At 51.3% G+C, this 17,389-nt stretch overlaps 1 protein-coding gene across 10 annotated transcripts in view; it reads left to right on the top strand.

Moving 5' to 3' along the window:
* Hivep3 (HIVEP zinc finger 3) overlaps positions 1-17,389 on the top strand; it is a 428,230-nt gene that overhangs the window by 394,409 nt on the left and 16,432 nt on the right. For all 10 annotated transcript variants that reach the window (XM_052717846.1, XM_052717845.1, XM_052717849.1 and 7 more), the window contains one exon: positions 1,553-1,695. In XM_052717846.1, the coding sequence (XP_052573806.1) occupies positions 1,553-1,695 (143 nt within the window). The remainder of the gene's footprint in view (positions 1-1,552; positions 1,696-17,389) is intronic.

The following is a 17,389-nucleotide window of genomic DNA, read 5'->3' as shown; positions in this document are numbered from 1 at the left end:
TCTGCAGTTTCCTGAATGCCCATACTTTCTACTTTCATCATGGTGGTGAGAGTTACATCAGAAGTGCCCTGAGCTCAGCCGATTATTCTTCACAAACTGTTTTCCAAATTTATTCTCTGATATTTTTGTCAGTCCACAGACATTTCTGAACAGGATTTCCACTTTTGCTGTAGCTGCCATAAACTATGGCTATTGCAGAGATGCTAGTGTAATAATACTCAAAACTTTTGGGGTGACTGCTGTGTGCCAGATACTAAACTTTACTTTTGTTCTCATAACACCTAACTAGGGTATAGTAGGTAAAGAGATCAAAGTTCAGAGAGGCTAAGTAACTTGCATGGTGCCGCACAGTAAATAGCAAAGATCAGACTCAGAACCAGAGCTCACTCCTATCCCCTTTGAAACATGTCTGAGCTGTTCCTCTTCCTTGATGAGAGGTGTCAGGGGCAGAGAAGATAAAAGAAATGTTAGGTTTTTGTCTCTGCCTTTGACAATCATGTTTTCATCCTGCTGCTTTCCTAAAATGAGCTAAAACCTGCAGACATTTCCTTGGAATTGTCAATTTTGTTCAAATTTTCCCTGCCCAAAGTCCACACATATCACACATTAACATAACTGCATGATCTGTGAGCTGAGGTCTTTCTACAACCCGCCTCCCTCCTTCACTTGCATGTCTCCAGTGATGGGAGACTCACTCCCACCCCCAGCACCACCCAGCCTGTGCCTGGCTATAGTTCCTGTTTTTCTGCACATTTGGCTGACGGTTGTCAACCTTGTAGCTTCTGGTCTTCCCCTGGCTATTCTGAAAATGTCCTTTAAGCATTGGGAAACCTGGCTTAGCTGTGATCTGTTTGGCACCGGAACTGACTTCTTCTAGTTTCCAACCAGGTGTCCTTTAGCTGGGCACCAGCACCCTGTGTGAAGGTGAACCTTCCCCCTGCCTCAGATTTAGAGAATATAGCCTCAGGACATTGGAAAATGCTGAGGAGTCCAGTGTCAGCCCTCCCCACGGAGTCAGGTCTCACTGAGGCCCATTGCTCTGCGGAGAATGGGAACCCTGATCCCTCAGCCTGGTTCTGGGTCCTGAGGGTCTGTGGTTCCTGGGATTTGCTGCTGGTTCGAGTGAACCAGTGCCGGAAGCTGGAGACCTGTGCTTTTCTGCAGCCACACCCTTAACCTGGTTGGCTGCTTTGGCTCTCTGATCCGACAGTGAGAACGCCACAGTTCATCTGTGAGACAGACCCAAGTCTTCACTTACTTCTTCAGCATTATTTGTCTTTTTGATCCCCATTTTGAGTGCTGAGGTGACCAAGGTGAATGAGACTATCCCCCAAGGCCAGCACAGAACACAAAGACCCACCTGTGCCTCTCAGGAGAAAAAGGATCATGAGAGGGGGTCAAACTACAGCTTGGAGGGGACTTTGTCTCTTGCGGCCAGCCCTTGAATCTGTGGCGGGGAACTGGATGAAAAGCAGAAGGCCGTGTGGGCAGGTGTTTTGCACTTGACCCAGCATACAAGGTTAGCCAATCTCGGTTTTGTTCTCCCTTTCAGGTGCACCGCCCGTCACTGCTTTCCCCAGAGAGCCAGAAAGATCCAGCTAGAGTGGAGAAGGAAGAAAAGCAAGGGAAGGCAGAGGAGGGTACTCCCACTTCCAAGAGAGGAGAGCCAGCGAGGGTTAAGATCTTCGAAGGAGGGTAAGGTTCAGGCCTCGTTTGCAGTCGGCTTCCTGTGTGGAGACCTCCCACCACCTACACACAGAGGTGGCTGGTAGCTCCTGGCTGTGTGGTGCCCACTGGTGCCTGTAGCTCCCACAGTGCCTCTCTGCATTGCAGGACTCCCAGGCCATCTGTTTTGCAAATGCCACTGGGAATCCTTGGTGGGGAATCTGAAGGAGCCAAGGTCTTTCTCCAGTGTTCACAGATCCTGTCCAGGTTCTCAGTCCAGTACTGAGGTGATGAAGAGTACCCCAGCTACAGTCTGGACTATTGTTTCCTTTAGGGTATATTGCCTCTGTCATGCCCAGGGCACCCTGGTCACATCCCATTTCTCATGGTGCTGAAGAGTCATTGCACACACCCTTCACACTATTCTCTGCCCTGTCCACTGGCAGGCCCAGCATTCATTGTTTGTGTTTTGAGTCTCATCCTTGGCTATTTTCCTGTGGTGTGCATCTTTGGGAACCTGCTGAGCTACAGGCCTCGGAGCTTGCCAGTCTAGGAAACATCCCCACTGTACCCCACCCTCGTGTGCCCCGGGCCCTAGAAGAGCACCTGGCTTCAGATATACTTTGTAGAAGTTTTTTGTGCACTTTGTGTTCTGTGTGGCCACATGTCTGTGAGCAGGTACCATGGTGTCTGTCTTGGGGTCCTGTGTCTGTGTCCCTGTTGTAATCAGGGTGGTACCGATTCGATACAGTCCTGAAGACAGCAATCTCTGTGAGCCTCCGACAACATGGGCCGTCACTGGGGACTCTTGTTCTCCAGAACCTGCAAGTGTCTGCTTCATGGGGTCACACAGTGACAGGTGTGGAAGTCTCTGGGGAAGTAGAATAGAGAAGTAAACTGCTCTGCTTCCCAGTTTGGCATTTAGTAGTGGCTAGGAGGGCTCTCAGGAGCAGGAAGTGGTTTTGACAAGGACAGGGTCAGGGATGGTGACCCTCCCTGAAGAACACCCACAATACCAAAGGTGGCTCCTTTCACTCACTCTAACAGGGCCGAGGTGCTGCAGCGCTGACCTCTTTCCACGTGGGAATGGAGGCTGTCTGTGCCTGCCGTTTGGTTAGGGTGCCCTCCTGTGGCTATGGACTCTCATGCCACCAGGTCCCAAACTCCAGGCTGGGTAGCTGTGCCTTCTTCCCTCCTGTTCCAGAACTGTCTGGGATCTGAGGGGCTATGTGGTATCTGGTGGTGTCAAGAATTCTTTCCCTTTCTGGCATCCTGTGTGTGTACAAAAAGGCAGTCTCCTCCCAAGGGGAGGCCCGGCTCTGAACCCCACCCCCCACCCCACTGCTGTGTACCTGAAGAAGCCTGAGTCCCTGGACATAAGCCTGGCAGGTGTCATCATCCCCCATCCAGCTATTTGATGAACACTTCCACCTCTATCTGAAAGATGAACTGTCACCCGAGTCCCCTCCCTCCTTCCTAAGCCTTTGTGTCCCAAGCAGGGTGTCGGCCCCACCCACTGTTTCAGTGTCTCCTTCTTTCAAAGACTGTCACCCCTGTTCCAGGTAGCAGGCCCACAGACCTCTGTCCCACTTGTACCACACCCCCCCACACCTCTTCGGTGTCATCCCCCACTTCTGTGAAGAGGGTGACAACAGGCTTGTGCCAATGTCGTAAGCCCCATGAGGCCAAGGAAAGGTGTGGTTCTCACAAACTCATCACATGACACTGAAGGGCCCCTCACCTGTGTCTGGATCTTGGTCTCCATCCGAAGCGCCTCACTCTGCTCTTGGCTGGGGGGAAGTGTCATCCTCATGCCTCTGGCTAGTCACATGGTATGAACAATCAGGTCCTTTCCACCCCCAGTTCAGCTGCCCAACCCATCCCCCATCCCACCCCGCACCCTGGCTCTGCTGTGCCTCCTATCTCTGCTTCCAGTGAACCCTCTTCTTTTATGGGGTAAGTGTTACCCACTAGGAGTATTTGCTAATGTGGAAAAGGAGACATATCTTAGGACACCTCTAGCATCTCATGGATGGGACCAGGACTGACTGAGTCTCACCTGTCACCAAGGTGACAGGTTCCTGAACACATCCTTAAGGCCCATCTTCTGTTCACACTGAAGCTTTTTCTTAGCCTCGGCGCTTTCTTCTTTTTCTTTTCTTACCGCTTCCAACACCCTGTTTCACTGCATACATACTGGAGAAGGGTCTGTAATGAAGCCTGCTCACTGAGTCCAGCAAAGGTCCAGAGAGGAAGGCAGGCAGGACAGCGCACTGTGTGCTGGCTGCTAAGGCACCCTCCTGAGCCCTGGGCTCTCATCTACTGACTACAGAGAGTTGTGTAGTCTCAGACCTTGGGAGCTGGGAGGGACAATCTCAGTCATATCTGTGCCTGGGAAAACTGAAACATTCAGTGGGTAGCACTGGTGGGATTCTGGTCTGTTTTCCGTGCACCTGCTACTGGTTAGTTTTCTCCATGGTGTCTGTACAGGTACGAAATGAGCCTATTCACATAAGCTAATCAGCCAAGTGCCAAAAGGCAGGTTCTGTGTGTGTCCAGCTTCCTCTGAGTCCACCAGCCTCATTCCCCTCCCCCTTTTTCTTGACCCTCAGTCTGGCAGCTGATCAATTAGTCAGTCCATCATGGAGGATAGACTTAATCCATGCCTTGTGGGTGTTTTGGGCTAGAAGTTACAGCGACCCACTGTCATCCAGTACCTAAGGCACTCGTGGACCAGACCGAGGCAGCAATACAAAGCCTGTTGGTGAGGTAGGGACCTATAGAGCTGAGCTGTCCACGGCAGTCACAGAGGGCTTCCCAGAGCTGCAGGGCCAGGCTGGGTGGTGTGGACAGGGCAGTGTGACAGCCGGCTGATATACGAGGTCTCTAGGTGACCACTGAGACTCACTCTTGCGAAGATTGTCTCCTGTTGACATCATCCAACTGTTTGGCTTCAGCCCTCTCAGCACTGCTGCTGCGACACCTAGGACCACAGCTGGGCCCTCACTCCTGAGCTCTTGGCTTTTGCTTTGGATGGCCCTGGCATCTTCCCCTATGAGACCCACTGCTCCTCAAACTCAGCACAGCCAAACAAGCCTCATGCTTCCCATCCACAGTGTCTTAATTACTTCTCCAATGCTATAAAGAGACCCATGACCAAAGCAGTTTATAAAATAAAGCCTTGAATTGGGGACTTGTTTACAGTTTCAGAGAGTGTGAGTCCCTGACCATCATGGCAGCAGGCAGGAGGCATGGTGCTGGGAATACCCACGGGCACTGTGCTGGATTACACCCAGCACCCTGTGTTTGCCTTAATGTTGTGGAAGAGCTCTTTCTGTGAAGCAGTGTTTGTACACACAGAGTTATATTGTTCCCTGAATGTAATGACTACATTGTTCTAACTCAAGTGCCTTTGCTGCAAGGGAAGCTGGGAACTCAGCCTGTGGCTGGCATAGAAGAAGCTCCTGGGATGAGTAGGAAGTACCTGGCTGACAACAGTGGTTGTCCATGCCCTGACCAGGTTGGCTGTGTGTGCTGAGGTCTGAGGAAGTGATAAATGGAGCTAGCGAGGTTCAGGGAGGCCAGCTCCATTAGGGGAGGCCCTCAGAGAGCTGGCCATGAGAAGGGAACAGCCAGCCTCAGCTTGGAACTGGCACACAGGGAAGAGATACCCCAGCCTCGCTGTGAGCTGAACTCTGTACTCCCTCAGGGTAGAGTAGGGAGGCTCACAGACTCACCCCCTCCCCCATAGGCCTGTGTCAGAAGGACCCAGATGCCTTGCTGAGGAAAGAAGCTTTCCCAGGGAAAGCTCCCGCCCCATCCCTCTCAACCCGTCAGCGCCTCACTTCATTCATATAAGCACACCCAAGTTTGTTTCCACTTCGGAATCATTCCTTGGATAGCTAGGTTTTACTACTTGTTTAAAAATAAATAAATAAAAATAAACCTCCCAGAGTGGGACTAGAGAGATGGCTCAGCAGTTAAGAGCACTTGATGCTGGGTTCAGTTTCGACATGGTGGCTAACAATGGCCTGTAAGTTCCAGGGGATCCAATGCCTATCTTCTGGCCTCTTTAGGCACCAGGCATGCACATGGTGCACATATATACATATACTTATATATACGCACAAAATAAAAACAAGTAAGTAAGTAGGGGCTGGAGAGATGGCTCAGCGGTTTAGAGCACCTGCTGTTCTTCCAGAGGACAGGGGTTTGGTTCCCAACACCCACATGGTGGCTCACAACCATCCAGTATCAAAAACTCCAGCTCCAGGGTATCCAATGCCCTCTTCTGGCCTCTGTGGGTACCAGGCATGCAGATAATGCATGAACATACATGAAGGCAAAATACTCATACATATAAAATAAAAATCTTGAAAAACAAAACAACCTCCCAGAGCAGTTGGCTCTGGAACACCTCCACTCCTTTCCTGTCCTGCCCAGCCCCATTCCAGGGAGCCTGGGGCCTCTCCTACCTTGACAGTGGCTTTGTCGAGGTCAACAGTGACCTACCTGTACCTTGCAGAGGTTAAGGTTCACTTCCAGTCTTTTCTGACCTTCAGCAGTGGGCAAAGCTGACCCCTCCTTCCTCCTCACTGAGGGCTGGGGAGTGAGGTATCGGAACCCTCACTCGGGCCATGCTAGCTCTTTCCTATTTTTCTTGATGTCCTCATATCTGATCATTCTATCTCTCCTGGGGAATGTGACATGTGTTTTGGAGTAAACTAATGGCTATCAAGGCAGTGAAGACCATGGGATATTGAGAGTCTAAAGAAACATTTAATGTTATGTCAGTGTTACTATTAGATCTTGAGGATAATGTTAGGTCTTCCAGAAGCCAGTGGTGAGAGCCATGGCAGGGACAGTGGGGTGGGAGCCATGGGACTCCAGCCAAGAGAACAAGGAAGGTTGAAATGAAATGTGGTTACCTGGAGTGAGGTCCCAATAACTTCTGGGCACATAGCAGGGCAGAAGTGAACAGAAGAACCAAGTTAGGAGAGAGGAGATCTGACCCCTGGGGCAATGGGGAGCATGTAAATTTGAGAGCACAGTCCTACATCCACATAAGGATGTTAGGGGAAGCATCGGCAATTGCCACCTTAGCCTGGCTCTCAACGGACAGGCCTGAGCTGGAAATAGACACGTGGGACTTGTCAGTGTGCAAATGAAATCTGAGACTCTGACTTGGTTGGGTTACCTGGGAAGATGGAGAAAAGAGACCAGGAAAGAGCATCCAGAAGGAGCCTGGATGCGCTGGCATTAGGAGAGTCTGAGAAGGGTAACAAGAGTGGTGGGGTCTCCAAAGCCAAATGGAGTCCTAGAAGCCAAGAACAGGCTGTCCATGGATGGAGGGTTCAGCTAAGTAGTACACTACCTACAGGCCCAGGGAGGTGGGGACAGGCAACTGTCTGCTAGATAGAGCCTTGTGGGGGGCACTAGTGGCTGTGATGGGAGCTGTTTCCATGGTGATGGATTCCCTATGGCCCAGGCCAAAATGAGGAATGGAGACAGTGTATGTAAGCCCCTGTCCTAAAAGGATGAATAAAGAAGGAGACAGCCAAGACAGGGAGGGATGGGGCTGTGAGGCTGAGCAGGACCTTTGTGTTTGTTTGAATCTTCGTGTGTGTGTGTGTGTGTGTGTGTGTGTGTGTGTGTGTGTGTGTGTGTGTGTGTGTGTAGATGGGGTTGTGCATACATGTTCACACAGCTAAAGATGGTTGACAGAAATAGATGATATTGAGAAGAGAGGAGTAGAGTGCAGGAGCAGTGTGAGAAAGGATGTTTCTGTGGTAGTGACAGGCAAGATGGTCCTCTGTCCTCTCTTCCTGTAATTTAAGTTGGGTTGGTTCTATGCTTTCCCCCGGTAACTTCTTGGGTTGGTCAAATCTTTTCCATCCACTCATTTCTTTGCAATTCCTAAAGTTGTATTGCCAGTTTTCTCTCTCATTCTTCAGGTAAAAATACCACAGGATTAGTGTACTGATATGAGGGGATGGGGGGAGAGGAGGAGGGAGGAAGGGACAGAAGGATGGAATGTTTTCCCATTATGATGTTCATGTTCACTACCACTTCACTGGACTTGGAATCACCTAGGAGGCACACTTCGGGATGTGTTGATGAGGGTGTCTCTAGGGGTGTCTAGCTAAAGAGGGAAGACCCACATAAACACGGATGGTAGCATCCCATGGGCCAGGAGCTCTGACTGGAAAGGGGCAGGGACAGAGCTGAGGGTCCCAGTGTTCATTTCTCTCTGCTCTGACTGCACAGGTCACATGAGCAGCCCTTCCACGATAGGTTGTTTCCACTGTCCTCCCTCTTGACATTGATTCTTGCCAGATACTTGGTCACAGTGACAAAAATCACTAATATGTCTCCCATCTTTAGTAAGTGACAGCTGATTTGAAAAACAAAAACTTAGCTGTGCCACTTCCTTCCAAAGAATTCTTCAGTGAAGGCCTTGGCTTCATCTGTTCCCAGGTCTGTGTGGAGGTGCCACTCTAACCTCCCAAGGCTCAGAAGGACACACAGGGGAGTGAGTGCCAGAGTCGATGCTAAGGCTGTCTCCATACTTCCTGGCACACGGAAGTGCCCAGTAGAAGTGGCACTTCCCTCTGTTTCCTTATTCCTTCCTTCGGCCAGCTTGATTCCCACTCACCCAGACCCGCAGGCTCTTTCTGCCAGCTCAGCCAGAACTTGTAATGCCTTCTGTGGACAAACCCTTCAAAGGGCAGGAAAAGTCAACTTTTTCTGTAATTGCATGAGCCACAGACAATGGGAACAAGTCAACCAAGGACATGTGGCTCTGGAGACAGATGGAGTGTCTGGAGCCAGGCTTGAGCACGGGTACCTGAATTTTCTCAGTCGTGACTCACAGGCAACACTCACCTTTCCCATCTTTGGGTCTCTTTGGAAACAAGGGCTTGAAGTCTCAGGCTGTGGGCCCTGGATCTGGAGACTCACCAGGTGGTAATCTTTCTGCAAGGGTCACTTTTCCAGGTTGTAATTGAAAGAGGTGGGATAAGGCTTGGGCTTGGAGTTTGGGGACCTGACAGTGAGTTCCTACTCTGCCGTTTTTAGCTCTGTGGTCCTCTGCAATGCTGGGCTCTTTGTGAGCCTCTGTTTCTCATCATACAGTGATGATGGCCTGGAGGTTTGGTTGAGCTGTCTGTTAGTCATGATGGGACTTGTGGGGCCTCTCCAGCCCCTGTTGCCAATGAGCTGCCTGAGCTCTGAGAACCACAGAGCTCAATACTGGAGACAGGGTTCAGAGGATGCCTACAAGAAAAGACACTTGAACCACAGTCCCCATGTAGAAGAGGTAGTTCTCTGTGAAGATCCAAGACTCCCATAAGTCCTTCAATAGGATGCCCCTTCCTACACAAGAGCCTCAGAACCCCATAAGCCCTTCAACAGGATGCCCCTTCCTGCACAAGAGCCTCAGAACCCCATAAGCCCTTCAACAGGATGCCCCTTCCTGCACAGGAGCCTCAGAACCCCATAAGCCCTTCAACAGGATGCCCCTTCCTGCACAAGAGCCTCAGAACCCCATAAGCCCTTCAACAGAATGCCCCTTCCTGCACAGGAGCCTCAGGAAGATGGCACTCCCTGAAATGAAGCGTCTGGGGGAAAGGGTTCCAAGAATGGGGTCTGGTTTCCTTGAAAATGCACAACTAAGGAGACAAAAAGATGCCAAGCCCCTTGGGGAGGGGAGTCACAGTCCCCACAACCTCAGAAAACCCATAGTTCCCTGGCCTCCAGGTCAGCCTCCTGCCATGCCTCCCATGCCGTGCCCATGGGTCACAAGTCTTACGGGTTATCCCCACTCACCCACAGAGATGCTCATGAGTGGCATTCTTTTTTTTAATTTAATATTAATTTCTTTATTGATTCTTCGGAAATTTTACATCATGCACCCTAATTCAGCTCACCTCCCAGTCCCCCTATCTCCTTCCTCACCCCTGCAGTGCCCCTCTGAAAGAAAATTTAAAAAAAAAAAATCAAACCAAAACAAGCAAGCAAACAAACAAAAACCCTCTTTGCTTCTCCATCTTTCCCGCCTCTCCAACACCTCTTCATTCGTGTTGGTGGCATTGGGAGCCGCAGTGTGTCCCACTAGACCCTTTTGTCTGATCAGCTTTGCTTGGAAATGTTCATTGTAATGAGTCACCGGTCTGGTTCAAGACCTCTGGTTTCTGGTACACCATCACCACTGGATCCTCACTGAAACTCCTCTGGGATATCTCCCCCTGCCCAACTGCCACCCGGAGTTATGGAGATCCTGTGGGTATCATTCCACAGGACCAGCCCCTTCACAAGCTCTAGCAGGTCCTAGATGGGGTAGATGGTTAGCGCCAACCCAAGGCCCAGCTGTGGGCCTGGGTGGGAGCTGAACTGGTCAGTATGGGCCACTGTGGCAGCCCCCATCAGGTGAAGGGTGGAGCCAAATCCCCTATGTCTATGCCGACAGGGCTGGCTTAGCGTGGCCCTCTGATTTCATCACTCATGGTTCCTAGGGCTCCCTGAGGTGACACGGGCCACAGACATCAGCACAAACCCCAGCTGCAGCAGGACCATGGACCCAGACATGGGCCAGACAGCATTCCAGCTCTGGGTGGAAACACAGGCCACTCAGATCAGAATGACTTGGGTGACAGCATGGTACCCAGACACCAACAAGGTCTTAGGTTGTGGCCCCAACCCCGGGCTTCTCTCTGACCTTTGCTGGCAACACAGGCCTCAGACTTCAACATAGACTCCACCTGCTATAGGACCATTGACCCAGACATGGTCCTCGGCAACAACCAGATCTAGATGTCACCATTGGCCCAGGTGGCGGTGCAGGCCTCTCAGATCAGCAAGGCCCTCAGACACTAACATGGCCCCAGATCTCAGGCATCTGCACAGTCTTCAATGGTAATAGGCGCCTCAGACATCAACACAGACCCTGACTGCAGTAGGGCCACAGACCCAGACATGGTCCTCAGATGCATAGACCACTCAGATCTGTATGTCCCTGGCTGCACCATGGACTCAGACAGCTGACCTGACCCCAAACATCCATATAGCCCTTGGTGGCAACAGGAGCCACAGATGTCAACCCAGACCCTGGCTGCTATAGGAAAATGGACCCAGACATGATGAGTGGCATTCTTGATTGAAAGCACCTGAGACCGGTGGTCAGCTGCCTCTCTGCCAGGTCTGGCTCTTTGGTCCTGCCTGCAGGGATCCATCTATATTATTTTGTTTTGTGGCCTTGTAGATACCTGGAGGTCAAGGTCAGAGTCCTGTAGCTTTTCACCAGCCCCAGACTCAGGCTAGGACTGCTGGCACTCTATGGAAAGCTAACTTAGGTGTACAGACTAGAGTCCTCTGCTGGCTGATGGAAGTCCTAGCCCAGCAGGACTAAGGCTGGTTGGCACATTCAATAACCCCCACCTGAGAGGACATCAAGACGTGCTGTCACTTCTTCAGAATCCTGATCAGAGAGGAACCTGAGATGTTTCCAGATCTGATGTGAACACCCCACTGGCCCCAGAGCTCAGACATTCCCCTCTCAAACCTTTAAAACCTCATCAAGGGCTAAGTTGGCTGCTGAATATTTTTAACAGACACATGGCTCAGCTTTAACAGACACCTGCTCCTCCCCTCCAGACATCTTTCCTTTTTGAGCTTCCCTGGGGTCAACCAGTTCACTGTGGCTGCAGCTCCCTAAGCATGCTGGCTGCTGGGCACTGGCCCTGAACTTCACTTCACAGAAAAGGCTGCCCTCGGTTCCCGAGACACCCTGTGTACTCATCTTCAGTCACATCTTCCTGCTCGGCGTGACTGTACCCAAGTTACCAGACTTTCCAAAAGGTCATGATAAAATTGGGGAACCGAAAAGCCTTTATGTATCCAAAATTGGAAGAGAAGCAAGAGCTTTACAATGAAACCTGAATGGTGTGTGGAAAAGTCAACAACACAAGTACAGTGTAGCCTGGGAGCATCTCTGCTTCGGAAGGTAGCCTAGAGGCCATGGCATCCATCCCCTTATTCAAGAGAGTGACATATCTCAGCAGAGAGAAAAGCCATGAGCTTGAAAGGTTAGATGTACCCTCAACTACTCAGCTGCTTGGCCTTGGGGAAATTACCTCAAGCTAGCTTAGCTCTAGGTTGGGTCTCTGTCTCCTTGAATTTTATTTGTCTTACACAGTTTTTTTTTTAAAGACATGATTACACAGCCTTTAAGCTCCTGAACTGTGTAGACAGGTGACCTGGGTTCAAATTCTAGCTCTCCTAGACACTCAGTAACTTTTCTTCTCAGTGTGAATGGGAGTTGGTAGAGCCCACAGCTCATCGGAGTGCCATGTGATCTGAATGAGGTAACATCTGAGCTCTTCAAAATAGTGGTTGGCACCCAGTAAAAGCTATATGAGTTTGCTGATGTTTTCAGTTGTTGTTTTTCTTCATTCTGGATCTGTGGTTTTCTCATGCCACCTTTGGCAGGATGGCAGCAGCCCCTGACCCTTCAGAGAGAGCACAGGCCACGCCTTCCGCTTCTCACAGTCCTCCCTCCTTCCCTTCCCTCCTCTCTGTGCACCTCCCCCACCCCTGCTGTGCTTGATCCTGAGCACAGCCCGCCCTCCACTTGGTCTCTGGAAAGATTATAGGCCACGTGAGGAAATACGCATCCATTTGACAGCTCTGTGATGGTTCGGACAAGCTTATCTGCCAACAGCCCGTTGGTTCGTGGTCATAGTTCCCGCCTATCTGTCTACCTGGCTGGGGAGGTGGGGAGGACAGGATTTGTGACAGTGCCGTGTGGTTGCTGCATCTTTGTCATGTGCAGAGCCTGATGAGAAGGTCACCTCATCCTGACATGCCATCCCATTCCCACCGCACCCCTCTTCTGGAACCCGAGGAAGGAGGATGTACGCCTCCTCTGGGCTTTGTACCAAACACCTGTCAGCTTAGTGGAAGGAAGTTTCAGGGCTTGGAAACCCCTCCCGAGAGTCTAGAGCCACAACCCGAGGTGTCACATGCACTGGTTGTCCAGACAAGCGGTTCATTGTCACCAGCCAAGTGCAGGAGGGGACCTCAGTCTAAGAGCTATTGTGTCATATGTCATAGCAGCAAGGTCAGAGCTGGCTCTCGGTCCTTCCTTCTCCACTCACAGCTGCCTCGTGGCTTTGAGCACGATGACAGCTTCACTGTTTCTCACCCACTTTGATTAGCGGAATGAAGTCCTCCTGGCTAGCGGCTGCCTGGGAAGCCGTCTTTGCTTTGGAGTCTCCAGGCTCAGAGCTACAGGGGAAGTAGAAAACAGCTGCCCAGGAAGTGCTTGGCAGCTGCACACACACACACACACACACACACACACACACACACACACACACACACATACACACACACTTCACCCACCTATTATTACCCAGCTCCAGACTGAAGGACAAGAGGGCTATTTCCCACCCTAGGAGGGCTTGGGGCTCCAGAGCAGAGCCTGCTCTTAACAGCCCTCATCCCCGGATCTCAGAAAGTCAGAGTGCCTGGTCTTAAGACAGATAACACATTCCAAATTCCTACAGTTGTCCCTTTTTCCTTAAAAGCTAACACTGTGGCTCGTCCAGACTGCAGCAGACAGGTGAACAGTCGGGTTTAGAGAGGCTACTTGGGTCCCCAGAGTCATAAGTCACCTACACCAGGTCTGCCAGCAGTAGACTGTCTTGCAGTCACCTAACAGAGAGAGGGTCAGTCACTCATCCCCTTTGAAAAGGGAAGCCTGTGTCTCGGGCCTCCAAGGGAAAGTATCCAGTAGAGGAGGGGGTGGCCAGCAGCTGGGAGGCAGATCCACGCTCCAGGGTTCCCCTTGCTTCTCTGCTTTCCAGCCCTGGCTTTCTGCAGCCGCCCATACCCGGATGTTCCAGCCCAAGCTAGAGTTTTAGGAAAGGCTGGGTGGACAGCAATGTTGTTCTTCCCTGTCTGCAGCACAGCAGGTCCCAAGTCACCAGGAAACTGCATTCAGTACCATCCGAGAGTGGGCAGCGGGTCTTTGTGGCAGCTGGGTGCTAGGGGGAAGATCATCACTGGGCCATCTTGACCATGTCAGTTAAGTTCTTGGGCCTTGGTTGTCTTTTCTGTACCAGAGTAAAAGGACTGGGGGCTGGGAGGGAGGAGGGTGGATAATATCCAGCCTATGAAGGGCTTCATATTCCCAAGGAACAAAGATTGACTGGTCCTGAGGAAGGAGAGGTGATCTGCCTATGGTCATCCAGCAAGTTCTAGTAAAAGCCAGAGGTTAGACCCAAGTCCTTCTGGCCTCTACCCTATTTTCATTCTCATTAGAAAGTGGAGGCATCTGGGCATGGCAGTGCATGCTTATAAACAGTTAGGCCTGAAGACTTGGGGCTAGCCTGGCCTATATAGTTAAGACAAAAAACATAAAAGGGCACTGTTTGTTGGGAGGAAAGGAACCAACCAGAGCAGGGACAGGAGGACAGGGTATATGGGGGAGAGGGAACAACGTATAATGCGTAAGTATGAAAATGTCACGCTGATTCTCATTACTTTGTATGCTAACTGAAAATTCAATTTAAAAGAACTAACAAAAAAAAGCATAGGCATGTTCATTCGACCTTGTGCATGGTGGAGAAGCCTTCAGCATTAGCTGAAACCTGTGTCTGAGGGCTCGTGGGGTAGGAAATCAGTGCTGAGTCTGACCCTAGCATACTTGAACAGAGGTGCTGGCAGTTCTGACCTGTAACTTGTGAGCCTTTTCTGAGCACTTGCGGGCACCAGGTGGTACCCCGCCAGACTCTGGGATTGCTCCAGTGAACACAGGTGACTGGTAGGAGGGAGCTGACCTAAACAGGGTGGGTACTGGGTTCAGGCAGAGGAAGGACTGGCCCGCATTGACAGAAAGTGGTTCCACAAAGCTAACCGAGCCACGGTCTCAGCCTTCAAAGAGCTGGCAAGTCACGGGGTCTCTGTGTTCAACCAAGGTTGCCTCTTCAAAACCCCTCAGTGACTATCCTCAGGCCCTCCCTGCCCCTTTCTGAACCATCTTCCGTGGGCTTCCAAACCTTAGGCCTGTCCTCAGGCCTTATTGCTCTGGCCTTGCTCTGCTTGAGGCAGGTTAAACCAGCATTGTTTCTGCACACCCTTCCCCTGGGCCTCCCAGGCCTCTTCCTATGGCAGCATTCTTGAGTGGCTTTCCATTGTTTTGCCTGGTCACCCTCCTCTTCACAAATCTACAGAATTGTGCATCCAAGGTCCCAGCCATGTGCTAGCTAGGTCTGCATATCTTTCTCACCCATATCTTATTAAAATGAAGGCCCTCCACCAGGCGGTGGTGGCGCATGCCTTTAATCCCAGCACTCAGGCAGAAGAGGCAAGTGGATCTCTATGAGTTTGAGGTTAGCCTGGTCTACAGAGCGAGTTCCAGGACAGCCGGGACTATTACACAGAGAAACCTTGTCTTGAAAATAAGTAGATAGATGGATGGATGGATGGATGGATGGATGGATGGATGGATGGATGGATGAATATGAAGGCCTTCATTGCCTCACTCCCAGCCTGTGAATGGTCTCAAGAACAAGGCAAGTGGAAACTTCAGATGTCTGTTTATCCCTCATTCTGACCCCTCCTCTATAGAGATACCACAAGGACTGTAGAGTCCACACCCAGAATACCCCGTATTTCCTGTCTTAGTGCCTCCCCAAGTCTCCACCATCTCCACAGCACAGGATGGTTGCCTCTTGTTGAGGTTTTGTTTGCCTGTAACATAACTTCAAGCAGGTCTGGACTCCTTCAGCTGGCCAGTGGTGGTGGTGCACCTGTCTGGTCTCCAGCTCCCCACACCTTTTAACATCTCTTCAGCGTCCTTGCTGAGAATCCTCCCTTCTCCTTCCCGGCCACTCCTAGCCCTGGCTCTCCCCACGTGCTGCCCAGTAGATGGCGCCCGACTCCTACAGTGCGTGACCAGGTGGTGTAAGAATCCCCTTTGAAAACCTCTCTCTATGAAGACTGTATGTCTTTAATGTGATACGGAGGAAGACGTGAAGGGACCAGGGGTCGAGATGGATTGACACGTAGAGCCACCGCTGAGTTGCCATGAGCAGAGTAAAACTCATATAAGAGGAGACCAGAATGGCTGTAGGGCTCTGTGGGGAGCAGCAGTGTGACATGGAAGGGTGGTGAGTGTCATGGACCCACTGAGAAGAGCCAATTGGAGGCTGGTGGCAGATGACAGAGAGCCTACAGCACACAGTCATCCTCACCCCTTGGAAAGGTGCCTGTCTCAGCTTGATTCCCCTGGAGACTAGGTCCCAGGGACACAAGGGAAACATGAGAATGAAGGCAAAGTGCTGTGACTTTGAAGGGCAACCCCTACATTGTACACAGGGTACTCTGGGTGTCCTTCACTGCCCCCCATGGCCTGCTGTTCTTTCTTTTGAACACAGGATATATATGTGGAGTGTGATTGTGGGGTGGGGGTGGGAGAGTGGAGGTGTGAGTGTGCTTGAACAGTGTGTGACCATGGGTATGAGAGTGTAAGGGTGACTGAAGGTGGAGGGTGTGTGATTGTTGGTGTGAGGGTGTGACTAAGGGTGAGGGCTGTGTAGCTGTTGGTGTGAGAGTGTAAGGGTGACTGGGGGTGAGGTATGCGTGAGCGTAAGTGAATGTGGGTATTTGGGATGTGTGATTGTGGGTATGAGGGTGTGAATGTGACTGAGGGTGAGCAGTATGTGATCCTGGCTGTAAGGGTGTGGAGGTGACTATGGGGGTTTGGGAGTGTGTGGTTGTTTGGTGAGGTGTGAGTGTGGCTGTGGGTGTGTGAGGAGTGTGTGGTTGTTTGGTGAGGTGTGAGTGTGTCTGTGGGTGTGTGAGGAGTGTGTGGTTGTTTTGTGAGATGTGAGTGTGTCTGTGGGTATATGAGGGATTTGTGGTTGTTTGGTGAGGTGTGAGTGTGACTGTGGGTGTGTGAGGAGTGTGTGGTTGTGGGTGTGAGATGTGAGTGTGTCTGTGGGTGTATGAGGAGTGTGTGGTTGTTTGGTGAGGTGTGAGTGTGGCTGTGGGTGTGTGAGGAGTGTGTGGTTGTTTGGTGAGGTGTGAGTGTGGCTGTGGGTGTGTGAGGAGTGTGTGGTTGTGCGTGTGAAGGCATGGAACATGAGAAGAGCTTCCCACTGCTGCCTGTAGCTCCCTATTAAGAGGCCCTCTCCCGAGTCCATCCTTGTCACATCTCATCTTAGCCCTGAGCTGCCAGTTGAGCAGTCTGGAGTCTTAGTTGGTGTCATCTCTGCATCCACGTGCCCCTCTCCAGGGAGGACAGATGATGGGCAATTCTTGTTGAGGACACCGAGGAGGCATGTTCCCTCCTGCCAGTGTCTTATAGCGGTCCATGGTTTCTGAGTCAGGAGCTTCCCTCCTGGGTCTTCCAGGGCCATCCCTCCTGCTATTCCTCACAGCTTCTCTATCTCACCCGGACACCTGCACACAGATAGCTTTTGCCCACAAAGCTGGCCACCTGGCTGTCTCTGTGGCACTCGTGGGCATCTTTCTCAGTGAGGAAATAGCATTCTGACTTGGAATCTGAGGCATCTGCAGCCTGAGCAAGTGGGCTGCTTGCTCAAGAGGTGGCGAGTTGGTGACCTCCCTGACCTGCTGGGAGTAATCTAGGTCCCATGTAACTTGCAGCTTAGCTAAATGGGATGAGGAAGAGAGCTCAGAGGCCCTGGCTCACAGTCTG

This window comes from Peromyscus californicus, unplaced genomic scaffold (assembly GCF_007827085.1).
Source record: "Peromyscus californicus insignis strain IS unplaced genomic scaffold, ASM782708v3 Scaffold_5__1_contigs__length_169319896, whole genome shotgun sequence".
NCBI lineage: Eukaryota > Metazoa > Chordata > Mammalia > Rodentia > Cricetidae > Peromyscus > Peromyscus californicus.
Note: the sequence above shows the minus strand (reverse complement) of the source record. Positions and strands in the feature narration are given on the sequence as shown.